The 15,128-nt window shown below is 41.6% G+C and overlaps 1 protein-coding gene across 1 annotated transcript in view; it reads right to left on the bottom strand.

Moving 5' to 3' along the window:
* The window catches only part of MBD6 (methyl-CpG binding domain protein 6), a 138,288-nt gene that overhangs the window by 51,639 nt on the left and 71,521 nt on the right, over positions 1-15,128 (bottom strand). Inside the window, exons 6-8 of the mRNA XM_077483604.1 lie at positions 5,085-6,779; positions 4,267-4,967; positions 274-472 (exon numbers count right to left, since the gene is read on the bottom strand). Coding sequence (XP_077339730.1) covers positions 274-472; positions 4,267-4,967; positions 5,085-6,779 — 2,595 coding nt within the window. The remainder of the gene's footprint in view (positions 1-273; positions 473-4,266; positions 4,968-5,084; positions 6,780-15,128) is intronic.

Below are 15,128 nucleotides of genomic sequence, written 5' to 3'. Positions count from 1 at the left end.
CTGCATGAAACACAGGCCAAAGCAGCCCATTCAAATGAATAGGCTGCCATGCCCATGCAAATATGCAAATGCGGCTCACAAAGCTGCTTAGGTATGAACCTATTCTTATTGTAAATACGCCTGAAATAAACCCATTATATATATATATATATATATATATATATATATATATACACATACACACACACACACACACACATACATACATATATAAAAAACATAAAATACCAAGCAGACAACTTCGCTTTCAAGGCATGTGGTCAAGTGTCTTACCCAACAAGCCAGCAGTGAGCAGAGGGTTGAGCAGAGGGGGCATTAGCGTGTTAAGTCTTCCAGGCATCGGTGCCTGTGTTGACTGGAGCTGGAAAGGGCTATGTGGCTCGGACGGAGGGATCTTCCCATCTGATAAGGCAGGTGAATTAGTGGTTGTAGTAACAGAGGCTGACCCGGAACAGGAGGTATTGATGCAACTCTGTAAGAAAATATAAATAAAGGTTAACAGCACACAATCACTCTAACTAATGCTAACCATACATTAGTCAAAAAATCGTTTGAACCAGTTTTCGAAAAACGAACACACAGTCGTGCAATCAAATGATACTGCCATCATGTAATCACAGAATTTTTAACAATAAATTGTTCAATGGACATAAATAATTCAGGTTTTTTTCTTATGCGCAGTACCAACAGTTAAATTTTTAACAGGCGAGAAGCACATTAACCTTTCAATTTATTGTCTGTTTGACACAAGTTTTCCTAAACTAAATTTTTTGGTTAAAAAACGTCACAACCAATTTTTGATTTGTACCCATTAACTGGAGAAAAAAACAAAAAAAACAAACGATTTTTTGTCGGTGTATGGGCACCATAATATTCTCCCAGTAAAAATAGTGATCCATAGTTCAGTCTTATCTTATTTAAAAACTAAAACTGTTCTTCTGACAGTTTCAGGGGACCACCACCCTCAGCACCAGTGCCTTGGTACTGGTGGAGTCAATAATTGTTGAAGGTCTACCTGGAAGGTCTCATGCCAGAGATCTCTGCCGTTACTTGCATTGCGTCATTATACAACAAGCAAAGTGGCCTTGTGTATTGCTGGACCCCCCCCTAAGAAAACAAGAAATATGAGCTAGAAGTACATGACTTGCACTGCTTACCATAGTCCTAAGGACTTAACCTACAGCTGCAGAGAAGAACAAAGCCAGTAAACCAAGTTCATTAAAGTGAATTTAAAACCTCTTTTTGTTTTGAGATCGAGAAGGGAAACGTTAAACTTCTATTCAGTTATTTTTCTGGCCTCTGTCCCACTGGAGATTTCCCTGAAATTCCATATTGGAGACACAACAGGAAATGAGAGTAATCACTCCAAAGTGAATTCCCACATCAGAGTGTTGGCATAGGAACATGTGCCCCCATTGAAAAATTTTCTGCAGCAACAAATTGAAGAGTTAACAAGCGTCAACTATTGGTGCTCGAAATTCTCTAACCAAATTTAAAAAAGGTCCCTTTTCCCCACAAAACAATTTCACCGTGCATGTGCTGAAATAATAAAGTGCCGGTATCAGGCAAAAAAAATAAATTATCTGCAATGTGTCATTTCAGCCCATTGTTTCTCACATTCTGTCTGGTCAAACAGTTGTCAGCAGGATAGTAAGTACGGGAAAAACTCTGAGTCAAGGATAGAGGTAAAAACCAGACAGGGTTTCATATAATTTCCTGCTCTATCCAAAGAAAAAATAAAAGAGGAATTTCAACTAAAGCCCAATATACACAGGGCATTTAAGCTTGGTGAATGAGCCCACAGCATTTAGGTCCAGGCAGACTGAGTGGCTGACAGCTGCTGCAGCTGGAGGGGGAAAATACTGGTACTTATGTTTAGTGCTGTATGCACCCAGGGATGATTGCCTGGAATTCAAGCAGTCTTGAGGGAGAACGTGTGATCCTGCGAGAGAAAAATTCAGGCATTCGTTGTTTCAAAGAGTTTGCCAGCATAATCCAGGTGGTTTCCTCCATTAATGTAACCAGGGGGTGCCAATGAGAGCATGTTCTTGAACATTCGATCAGCCATAGACCAAAGTCATGCTGAAAGAAACCTGGATAAGAACTATGTCAGGATTGGACCTAGACACCCTTGGCAGTACAAGGACATGTGCAAGAGTCTGAGAAGGATTCTTTTAGCCTGGTTCTTATTAAGGCTCCAAAAAGGAGTAGTTGAAATGTATTGTTGTAGTTCTCCCATAGAACTTTAGTGAGGAGCTATACATTTATTTGATCTGGAGAAAACTTGAGTATATGGGTCAAACAGCCTCAGGAGCTTGTAAGGAAGAGGTCTCAGAGATACTTTCTGAATGTTCAGGATATGATCAAAGTCTAACATATTATAACACCACAGAGTGTGGTGAATTTTTCAATGTGAAGGGTACAATGTGTAGACAAATGGGATAGAACATCAAGTTGTGTCTGCTACAAAGCTAGAAAACCTCTAATATAAGAGATATATTGGAAAGTCTACAGGAGACCAGGCAGCGGCCCAGCTCTGCTCTATTGAAAAAGCAGGCAGGAGAACAAAAACGATTTGCAGAAAGCATAGAGAGAGGGCCAGCAATGGAAGATCTTTGTGTACCTCTCTTAAAGATCAAGTTAAATGAAAAAAACTTGACTTCAGGGGAATTCCTAACGAGAAGCTCATCTTCAAAGGGGAAGCGTAAAAGGCCCCTTTCCCAAGCATGGTCTACAGTAGGACAGAAAATTCTGTGTGTATGCACAGAAAGTAAGGATATTCTAGAGATTTGACAAGCAACATTCTCCATGGCGCATGCTACAATCTCGCAGAAAGAATAAGATTGTCTATATCAAGAGACCCTTAACTATGGCGTTCTCCAGCCCAGTTTGTCATAGTTTGGGCAAAAGCCAAGGTGTAAATAGCTGGCAGCAGGGCTGGACCTACCAGTGCAAAGAATGACTAAAAAAGTCTTCAAAACGCCTATCGACTGAATATTTAAAGGAGGAAATACCTTCAATAACAAAAATTATTATTTAGTGCAATAATGGCTGAAACCATCCAATTCTTTCTCTTCTTTATGTCTCTGCCATAGGGTACAAGGCAGCAAAGTTGTCAAGAGGGGAAAACAACTTCTGAGTTAGGCCAATCATTATATAAAGCCCAACCGGCTTGATCAAGAATAGGTAAAAGCTTTGTAGATTTTGCTGGGATTTTTTTTATTTGTGCATATTAGGGTATACGAAGGCTGTGCAGAACCAGGTTTATCTAGCCAGAGACTAAAGCCCCATACACACTATCAGATTTTCTACTGAGGTTAAACTTTAGGAGTTTCAATTTGTATGCAATCAGGCAGGCCCTTGCACTACATGGTTTTGGAGAAATCAGCAGAAAATCTGATAGTGTGTATAGAGCTTAATATGTACTGCCTCAAAGAATCCAACGTAGCCAACATAGGAAGTGGAGGTGAAAAACTGACTTTACTAAATTCTGGTGGTGAAAAATCTTCAGCTGCCTCCTCAAAAACATCAGCATCCCTTTTGCCTTTTGCACACTTAAGTGTGCTAGGCAAGTCAGGTTGTAAAGCATGAACATATGAGACCTTGTCCAATGGAACAAGGAAGGTCTTATTGAGATAAAAAAAAAAAAAAAAAAACACCAGATCCACCACAGGCATATACTATTTCTTAGTGAACTCACTTTACATGGGGGTATAGGTAAACGAATCGTTTTGGCGGAACAAACCTCTTCAATTCTGCATATAACACATCCTTTAAAAGGAAGATGTACAGGGAAAGACTGGGAATGATCCCAATCCCATAACCCTAAGGACAAAGGTGGCAATTTTAAGTTGGTCTTTTGGGTCTAAGCTAAAACGGAAAGATACTGTAGAAAAACAAAAACAAACCGTATACACACATTGTAAATACTGCACTCAAAAAGAAGAGGAGCACATAAGGACTTTGAGGCCAGGAAACAAGGGGACATTCTCGACAACTTTCCCATCACTTTCTATCCCAGTGACGCTATTTACCAAGACAAAAACAGAGGGGTTGAAGCTCCCCAGCGGGGACACAGGAGGCAATAAAAACATGACAAGGGGTTCTAACACTTCCCTTCTCTTTCCATAATGATAAAAATGTGTATTACAAACAAAATATTGACTTTACAGTTTTTATTCTGTAAGAATGCAATAAGATTAGACTTTTTGGAATATTTACAATCATGTATGTAGCAATTTTAAAAACAGGGAGAAGATCAGTTACCTGTCCTGGGCAGGCAGAGGAGTCAACAGTCCCTAAACTGGCAGCCAGTAGTGCGGAATTCAGGGCCATGAGGGCTGGAGAGGCAGAGACGGGAGGGAAAAGCAGTGGTTGGAGTGAGTTTTCAGAGAAAGTCTCAGGCAAGGTCAGGTGTGTCTCAGGTTTCTCAGCTGTGTCAGGCTGTGAAGAGGGCAGAGCATCCAGCAAAGGTGCGAGAGAGGACAGAAGGCTGTTGTGTTGTTGATTGTGAGGTGGAATATCGAGCTGTGGTAGTCCAAGTCCTCCCAGTGGTAAAAGAGGATTATGTAGAAGAGATGCCATCAGCAAAGCTTGCAATGCACTGGTTTCTGGATCACCCACAGAAGGTAACGTCAAAGGAGGATTCTGGAGTCCCAATAGGCCAAGATCTGCACTTCCCAATAAATAGGAGGAAAGTAAATTGACTAAACCTTGGTTGAGCAGCTGTTGTTGCTGGTTCAAGCTGAAGGATAGTGGCAATGAGCCCAGCATGGCTAGGTTTAAAAGCGCAGGTGTGACAGAGAATGGCAAGATTTGTTCCTGGCCCAAGAAGGAGAAGCTGTCCCCAGCAGAGGGCAGAGAACAGGGCAGCTCACTGTTGCCTTCTGTGATACCACTTTGTGCCAGGCTCGGGGCTGGAGAAGATTTTGGTACTGGAGACTGGTTGGGTCGGCCAGAAGATGAAGCTAAAACGAGAAGCAAATTAGAAAGAATATGCATGTGCAAACAATAAGCTACTCTGGTTTCAGATACTTTAAAAATTCTGTTTGTATTTCATTCAAATAAAAATATAAACTACTTACGTGGATTTGCCCCAGTGGGTGTGGAGGGTAACTTCAGTGGTAAAGGAGTCCCTGAGTTCTGTTCTGTAGCAGTCTGGACTAGTTGCCCTACAAGGCCAAGAAGATGGTTGCTGATATCTTGAGAAGCTGGAGACATGCTTGGATTTTTGCTTTGGCTTGGGGGCTCCTCTACAGATGTACGAAAAAATTGAAGAGAAGAGGGAGTCTGACCATAAATTGACTGTGTATTAAGAACTTTGGATTTTCCCATGTCTTCATCAAGCTGTCCCCCAAATCCTGCTAACTTTGATACATAGGAATTTAATAGAGTGTGTCCACTAGGACTACTAGGGGTTTGGAGAACCTTACTAGTATCTTGTGGACTGGCATCAGGGCCTGGAGAATTCTTTTGTCTTTTTCGCTTCACCATTACATCCCTTCTGTGGGAATGAGTCCTGCTGGGAAGAGACCGACCTTCCTGTGTGACAGATGTAGAAAGCAACGTATTCGGATTCAGCAATCGGCTAGGTAAAGTGCTAGGGGCTGCGGCTTCAGGTTTGGTTTGATTTGCCATTTGGGCCTTAGCAGCCGCTGTAAGGAGGCTGCTGGCTGGGAAGGAAGCATTGCTTTGCTGGCCCAATATGCACCCGAGAGGAAAGCCCATTAAGCCTTGCGCTGCTCCCAAAGACACCGGTGGTGCTGATTTATTGCTTTGGTGGGTTAAGGCATGGCTGGCATTTGAAGAAGATCCCAGTTGGGCCTGCCCAAAAAGAGGGAGGCCTTCAAGTATTGCTTTTGGACTGTGGGGCACAGAGCGCTTGGGAGGGCTAATGGGCCTGGGAGATCTAGAACTTGACCTTGCGGGGGCAGGAAAGTGCTCGGAGGAGGCAGAGGAGTGGCGGGAACGTTGAGGGGATGGCTCCACGCTGCCAGCTGGGGAAGAAATAGAGGATATTGAAGACCTAGTTGTAGAAGGTGATGTCAACACTCCACTACGAGTGAAGGGTGAAAATGGAGGAGGCGGCAGTGCAAGGGAGATTGTGTTGCTTGGGTTGTGCTCAGGAGTAGGGTGTGGGTTCAATAAGGGAACCTGAGACTGAATTAAAGGAGGAGAGTTTAATACATGGTGCTTTGGACTAGGTGGCCTACAGCTGTTGGAATCCAAGATGCCGAGCGGATCTTTCTCAGGAAAGGCAAAAGGCCGTCGGGAGACCTGAGGAGACTCATCCAGCGTCCTTGAAAATGTGCCACCTGGCACAAAGCTACAAGCATTAAGAGCTATTGGTTTTGGGGAGAGGCCTGAAAGTTCTTGACTACATGAGGGATAGGAAGGCCGGTGTTGGGAAGACTTTACTTGCGTAAAATTGGAACACAGCTCATTAGATATGGCTTGTGGAGTCCTTGAAAACAACTCATAGTTACCATTTGATGGCACCGGTGGACAGTTTCTTAAGGCATAGGACTCACCAAGAGATGCCCCATGCTGCCTAGGCACAACAGGCCGCTGGCTGGATCGTAAGCCAGAGTACCTCTCTCCAGGATTAGGAGTTAAAGTATCCGATTTGTGATCCAAGGGATTCTCAGATTGGTGAGCAGGCATGCTATGGGCCTTCTCCATCATTAGTTTGGTGAACATGTCAGGATCGAGAGAACAGAGGTGTTGTCCCATCTTTGGGCTGGTGGATGCTGCATGAAAGTTTTGACTTGGGCCACATCCTATTAAAGATAAACATAAAAAAAAAAAAAAAATGTTCACCGACACAGAGGACTGAGAATATAAAAGATGACAATACAATGTATTTTGAGGAGATTGTGCTACAACCAACATTTTAAATCAATTGAAAAAAAAAAAAAAATGGTCATTGGTTTTAATAATGTAAAAAGCATCATCTTTCACTTGTTCTATATAATATTCCAGATACTGCAATGTCTATTTCAGGAAACAAAATCACTTGGCAAAGCTTTTGTTGCTGGATATAATACTAAGCTAGGTAGGGATTTGACAGTGAATTAGCTCTACTACCTGAAGGTTGCAGCCATAATTCTCTTTAAGAATAATCTGCCTCGTAGTTGACTAGTCTCTCAGGATGAGCTCTGAACATGATATTGGAGTGGTCTCTATGCCTACAAGGGAAAGGCAAAGAGGCGTCTGTGTCGCTAAACTTTTAAATGACAAAGATAACTCAAGTAAATACAAAATGCCGTTTTTAAATGATGGTTTCATTTATTAAAGGCAAAAAAGCGGTCCAAACCTACCTGGCTTTATTGTGAAAAAGTAATTGTCCCCTAAACTTAATAGCTGGTTGTGCCACCCTTGACGGCAATAACTGCAATAAAGCGTTTGCGATAACTGGCAATGAGTCTTTCACATTGCTGCGGAGCAAATTTGGCCCACTCTTCTTTGCAGAATTGTTTTAGTTCAGCCACATTGGAGGGTATTCCAGCATGAACGGCCTGTGTAAGGTCATGGTACAGCAACTCAATTGAATTTAAGTCCGGGCTTTGACTAGGACACTCCAAAATCTAAATTTTGCCTTGTTTGAACCATTTGGAGGTGGACATGCTGTTGTGTTTTGGATCATTTTCCTGCTGCATAACCAAAGTGTGCTTGAGGGCACAAACTGATGGCCGGACATTCTCCTTAAGGATTTTCTGGTAGAGCTCAGAAATCATAGTTCCATCAATTATGGTAAGTTGTCGAAGACCATCACACTACCACCACCATGTCTGACTGCCGGTATGATGTTCTTGTTATGAAATGCTGTATTGATGTAACAGGATGCACACCTTCCAAAAAGTTACATTTTTGTCTCATCAGTCCACAGAATATTTGACTAAAAGTCTTGGGAATAATCAAAATGTTTTTTGAGATGAGCCTTTGTGTTCTTTTAGGTCAGCAGTGGCTTTGGCCTTGGAACTCTCCCATGGATGCCATTTTTGCCCAGTCTCTTTCTTATTGTTGAATCATGAACAAGGATCTAACCTGAGGCAAGTGAGGCCTGCATTTCTTTAGATGTTGTTCTGGGTTCTTTTATGACCTCCTGGATGAGTCGTTGTCATGCTCTTGGAGTAATTTTTGTAGGCCGGCTACTCCCGGGAAGGTTCATCACTGTTCCAAGTTATCTCCATTTGTGGATAATGGCTCTCCCCATGGTTCGCCGGAGTTCCAAAGCCTTAGAAATGGCTTGGAAACCCTTCCTAGACCAATACATGTACATTAATCTGTTTTTGATCGGTTCTTGAACTTTGTTAGATTGTGGCATAATGTGTGGCTTTTTGTGATCGGTTAGCGTGCGTCACTTTGTCAAACAGCTTCTATTTATGTGATTTCTTGATTCAACAGGTCTGACAGTAATCAGGCCTGGGTGTGGCAAGTGAAATTTAACTCAGCTTTCCCCAAAAAATGTGATTAAACACAGTTCATTCATGATTCAGCATGGGAGGGAGCAATTACTTTTTCACATAGTGCCAGGCAGGTTTGAACAGATTTTTTCCCCTTAATAAATTAAATAATTTAAAAACTGCAACTTGGATTTACTTGGGTTATCTTTATGTACAAATAAAATTTGTTTGCAGATCTGAATCATTTAGGTGTGAGAAATATGCAAAAAAAAATAAATAAAAAAAAAATAAAAAATCAGGAAGGGGCAAATACTTTTTCACATCACTGTATATCTGTACATTAAGCAGTCATCTGTTGATACAACCTAACTTTGTGCATGTATGTATGTATAGGGTTGATATTGCTCAGTCTATTCACATCAATTGCTCCCCAAAGAAGGGCACAAATATCCCTACGAAACACAAATACACACACACACAAAATAGAGGCAGTTTGGGAGGATGTCCATTAACAATCAGCATGTTTTCAGACTGAGGAGTGAGAGAGGTAACCAGTGCAAACAAAGGAAGTTCAGACAAACATGGAGAGAACACACAAACACCACACAGGGAGTGATTGGGATGGAATTACACACACTATATTAATCAAAATTATTGGGACGCCTGCCATTACACGCACATGAACTTTAATGGCATCCCAGTCTTAGTCCGTAGGGTTCAATGTTGAGTTGGTCCGCCGTCTGCAGCTATAAAAGCTTCAACGCTTCTGGGAAGACTATCCACAAGGTTTAGGTGTGTGTCTGGGAATGCTTGACAATTCTTCCAGAAACACATTTCTGAGGCTAGGCACTGATGTTGGATGAGAATGCCTGGCTTGCAACCTCTGCTCTAACTCATCCCAAAGGTGTTCGATCAGGTTGAGGTCAGGACCTTGCTTTGTGCACTGGTCCAAACCATTTAGTGGAGGGGGGATTATGGTGTGGGGTTGTATTTCAGGGGTTGAGTTTGGCCTCTTAGTTCCAGTGAAGGGAACTCTTAAGGCATCAGTATACCAATACATTTTGGACAATTTCATGGTCCCAACTTTGTGGGAACAGTTTGGCAATGGCCTCTTCTTGTTCCAACATGACTGCGCACCAGTGCGCAAAGCAAGGTCCATAAAGACATGGATGAGCAAGTTTGGGGTGGAGGAACTTGACTAGCCAGCACAGAGTCCTAATTTGATACTCTTATCTCAAATCTACCAGGCAGAGTATGATTAAAAACAAAATTTGCCGTTTGCAATGGCATGGAACATCTGCAACACTCAAAGACTATGTGATCTTTGTTCAATATTTTACTTACATGAGGGAACTCACTAGCTGTGTTTTAGAACCCGCACCAACAGGATTTGGGTTGTGTCAATGCCTGGCATCTGTATGACATCAGATTGAGACAGTTCTGAGACCATTCATAATTCACTGACATGTGCATTTGACCTGCAGTTGACCTCCTGACTAGCATTTGATCTGCTTCACATGGATTTTGCATTCCTGTAGACTTGTATGGGGATGCAAAACCGGCTTGAAGTAATCGCAGGCCCTTATTCACATCATGAAAAGGTACTTTTTAAAGCGTAACTTCACTCTTCCAATCAATATTATGTAGTATGCTACTAGCATTAGTAAATAGATAGGAAAGTAGATATTTACTTGTTTTAAATTTTATTTATTTTTACATTTCATGAGGTACCTCCTGGTTTCCAGGCTTAGGCAAATTATGTCATACATCCCAGGAATCTTCAGGAGAGAAGCAGGAAGGGTTTTCTCAGATAAGCACAATCACCTGCCTGCATGCCTGAGTTAGGGGATATAGAATCTAGGAAGTAAATGCTACATGAATCATCTGCTCTCTTACTCAGGATGGCCACGGCCAAAAAGGCTAAGGAGGGTGTTTTTTTTAACAAAATAAGGCATGGAGACATGGGTGGATGGAGGAGTTTTCTTTGAAATTAAAAATGAATTAACCACTTAAGGACCGCCTCACGCCAATATATGTCAGCAGAATGGCACGGCTGGGCACAATCACGTACCGGTACGTGATTCTTTAAGTGCCCAGCCGTGAGTCAGGAGTGTGCCGCCGGCAGCGTGCTCCCAACCCGGTCCTGTGCTCCGTGACCGCGGGACCAGCGGACCCGATCGCCGCTGGTGTCCCGTGATCGACGCTGGTGTCTCCCCATGCTTCCCTGTGTGGCTGTCACCAATCATCTCTTCCCTTTTATAGGGAAGGATGATCAGTGACGTCACATGCCAGGCCACGCCCCCCTACAATAAAAAATAAATAAAAATAAAAACACACATACGTCATACATAACTCTACACTGCCGCCTAGTGCTCAACTCCTTCACTGCCAGTGTCATTTACACAGGAATCAATGCATTTAAATAGCACCGATTTCTGTATAAATGACAATGGTCCCAAAAATGTGTCTAAAATGTCCGATGTGTCCGCCATAATGTCGCAGTCACAATAAAATAAATAAATAAATAAATCGCTGATCGCCGCCATTACTAGTAAAAAAAAAAAAATATTAACAAAAATGCTATAACACTATCCCCTATTTTTTAAATGCTATAACTTTTGCGCAAACCAATCAATAATCGCTAATTGCGTTTTTTTTTACCAAAAATATGTAGAAGAATACGTATCGGCCTAAACTGAGGAAAATTGTTTTATATATATATATATATATATATATATATATATATATATATATATATATATATATATATATATATATATATATATATATATATATATATATATATATATATATATATATTTTTTTTTTTTTTTTGGGGATATTTATTATAGCAAAAAGTAAAAAATATAGAATTTTTTTTCAAAATTGTCTCTCTATTTTTGTTTATAGCGCAAAAAATAAAAAACGCAGAGGTGATCAAATACCACCAAAAGAAAGCTCTATTTGTGGGGAAAAAAAAGGACGCCAATTTTGTTTGGGAGCCACGTCGCACGGCCGCGCAATTGTCAGTCAAAAGCGACACAGTGCCGAATCGCAAAAAAGGGGCCTGGTCCTTTGGCTGCAAATTGGTCCGGGGCTTAAGTGGTTAAATAGTGTTTTTGGTTTGTAGCGCTCAGATGCAGTATAGTTCCACTTTAAGAATTAGGTTAAGAGCTGGGTCAGAAGTCGTTTTAAATTTTAGAAGTATCAGAGGTTTTCATTTTAGGTGCTAGGTTAAGGAATAATGTTAAAGGATAAGTTCACCTTTGTGAACATGTTTCACCCATATTTAGGAGGTAACATGCAACATGTCCAGCATCTGCCTGCTCTTCCAAAGACACCCCCCCATGGTGACAGTGGGCCCGGGGATTTCTTCCCCGTACCCACTGTTACAATTCTTAATTATTGTTCTTACATTAGGCATTGCTATTACTGATAATAGTGCAGGGCTCGACAAAACCCGAGCGCCAGGTCGCATTTGCGTCTAGAATTAGCAGCCTGGGGCAGCACAGCCTGTCTCCGTGGACAACCCCCCCGCCCCTGGCGTGATCGTGTCAGGCCGTTCTGCCGGCGGCCGGTAATTGACTGCGGCTTTGAGGCCTTCTGCGGTCCTATGATTCCTTCTGGAATCTGGCGCCCTCTTGTGGTGGCCGTTGGTATGACTATCAATGCTAATGGAGCTTCCCCTGTTTTTTATTGCCTGCCTATCTCCTTCCCTTTATTTAGAACCCCTAAACATTATATATATATATTTTTTATTCTAACAGCCTAGAGAATAAAATAGTGGTCGTTGCAATACTGTCTGTCACACCGTATTTGCGCAGCGGACTTACAAGCACTTTTTTTTGGGGAAAAATAATTTTATTTAATAACAAAAAAAAAATAAGACAACAGTAAAGTTAGCCCAATTTTTTTTTATATTGTGAAAGATAATGTTACTCCAAGTAAATTGATACCCAATATGTCATGCTTGAAAATTGCACCCGCTCATGGAATGGCGAAAAACTTTTAACCTTTAAAATCTTTCTTATTTTAACTTTTATTTTACATTTTTTTCACTGTTCTTTTAAAAAAAGATGTGTCACTTTTATTCCTATTACAAGGAATGTAAAAATCCCTTGTAATAGAAAGAAGCATGACAGGTCCTCTTAAATATGAGATCTGGGGTCAGAGAGACCTCATATTTACACTAAAATGCAATTTAAAAAAAAAAATTGTCATTTGAAAAATAAATAAATAAATAAAATGTCCCTCTAAGAGCTATGGGCAATGACTTGGAGACAGGTGGCGGGGGGCTATCTTCCCCTCGCTCGTCTCCATGTCAGGCCAGGGACAGGTCCGGATCGCCGTTACCGACCTGGCTCCTAACTTTTTTAGCTGGCGCCTAGATTCCAAGCAAATTTGTCAAGCCCTGTAGTAGTGTCTAAAATATTTATTTCCATACCTGAACTGTCATTCTAGAACTGCTGCCAACAGCCATGTCATTTGCTGGCATCTGAAGCCGCCAGCCGTTATCTTTCTGTATTTGGAGCAGCTGGCAACCCAGTATACACATCCCAATCTCACCATGTGTGGTAACACTGAGGCGCATATCCCAGGAGGCAATGGGAGACTAGAGATGACCTTACCTCGTTGAGGCGACCAGGGTGAAAGTGACAGAAATTTAACAAAAATTTAAATAAAGGAAAAAGGGTACAAAAAGAAGAAAAAAATAATCTCATCAAGTGTATATTGATTGGTTAGAGCAAAAAAGTTATAGCATCAACAAATTAATAAAAAGTTTTACTACCCTTGAAACAAAAAAAGTAAATGTAATTTATTGTTTTTTTTTTTTGTTTTTTTTGATAGACCAACACAAAGTGGCACAAGATTGTGAAGAGGAAGGAAAATGATAAATGGTTTTCAATTTTTTTTTACAAATACGTGAAAAGTGTGGCGTGCATTTGTATTCAGCCCCCTCAATACTTTGTAGAATCGCCTTTCACTGCAATCACAGCTGCAAACCTTTTTTTGGTATGTCTCTACCAGCTTTGCACATCTAGAGAGTGATATTTATGCCCATTCTTTGCAAAAAAGGGCAAGCTCTGTCAGATTGGATGGAGAGCATCTGTGAACAGCAATGTTCAAGTCTTGCCACAGATTCTCAATTGGCTTTAGGTCTGGACTTTGACTGGGCCATTCTAACACATGAATATGCTTTGATCTAAATTATTTTATTGTAGCTCTGGCTGCATGTTTAGGGTCATTGTTCTGCTGAAAGGTGAACCCCGCCCCAGTCTCAAGTCTTTTGCAGACTCAAACTGGTTTTCTTCTAAGATAATCTATTCATCTCCCCATCAACTCTGATCAACTTCCCTGTCCCTGCTGAAGAAAAGCATCCTCACAACAGGATGCTACCACCACTGTTTCAAGGTGGGGATGGTGTGTTCAGGGTGATGTGCAGTGTTAAATTTTCCCCCAAAAAGTTTAATTTTGGCCTCATCTGACCAGAGCACCTTCTTCCACATGTTTGCTGTGTCCCCCACATGGCTTCTGGCAGACTACAAACGGAACTTCTTATGGCTTTCTTTCAACAATGACTTTCTTCTTGCCACTCTTCCAAAAAGGCCAGATTTGTGAAGTGCCCGACTAATAGCTGTCCTGTGGACATTCTCCCACCTGAGCTGTGGATCTCTGCAGCTTCTCTAGAGCTACCATGGGCCTCTTGGCTGCTTCTCCGTTTAATACTCTCCTTGCCCGGCCTGTCAATTTAGGTGGACGGCCATGTCTTGATAGGTTTGCAGTTGTGCCATACTCTTGCCATGTCTTAGTAGTGAAACAAAAGTGGTACTCCAGCGCTATCACATAAAATAACGAAATAGTGAATATGATTTCCGCAAACACTGATAAGCAAATCCGTGGCTAAAAAGGTGTGTGAGTAATAGTGATGGTGTTGAGCTGTCAATATAGGAAATAAATTGTGTAAACCTATTTAACCGGTTCCCGACCAGCGCACGCCGATGTACATCGACAGAATGGCAGAGGCAGGCATATTGGCGTACAGGTACGTCCAATCTTCAATGCCGCCCTGCCATCGGGAGTGCGCCACCCTGGTCAGGACCCCCGTGAGTCCGGTCGCTGGACCCGCGGACTCGATCGCCGCGGGCATACCCGAGATCGCCTCACGGGACGGCTGAATGGAGGAAATGCCGTGTAAACAGCACTTCTCCATTCTGCCTAGCAACTAGTGACGCTGATCTCTGCTCCATGTGATTGGAGCAGAGATCAGTGTTCACTAAATGAAAGCCCAACCCCCCCACAGTTAGTAACACACCCCTAGGAACACTTAACCCCTACACTGCCACCCACTGGTTAACCCCTTCACTGCCAGTGTCATTTACACAGGAATCACTGCATTTATATAGCAGTGATTACTGTATAAATGACAATGGTCCCAAAAATGTGTCAAAAATGTCCGATGTGTCCCCCACAATGTCACAGTCACAATAAAAATCGCTGATCGCCGCCATTACTAGTAAAAAAAAAAAAATAATAAAAAATTATTAATAAAAATGCTATAAAACTATCCCTATTTTGTAAATGCTATAACTTTTGCGCAAACCAATCAATAATCGCTTATTGTGATTTTTTTTACCAAAAATATGTAGAAGAATATGTATCGGCCTAAACTGAGGTAAAAAAATGTTTTTTTATATATTTTTGGGGGATATTTATTATAACAAA

Source organism: Lithobates pipiens, unplaced genomic scaffold (assembly GCF_037356315.1).
Source record: "Lithobates pipiens isolate NorthernLeopardFrog02 unplaced genomic scaffold, aLitPip1_a1.2 Scaffold_16, whole genome shotgun sequence".
NCBI classification, from domain to species: Eukaryota; Metazoa; Chordata; class Amphibia; order Anura; family Ranidae; genus Lithobates; species Lithobates pipiens.
Note: the sequence above shows the minus strand (reverse complement) of the source record. Positions and strands in the feature narration are given on the sequence as shown.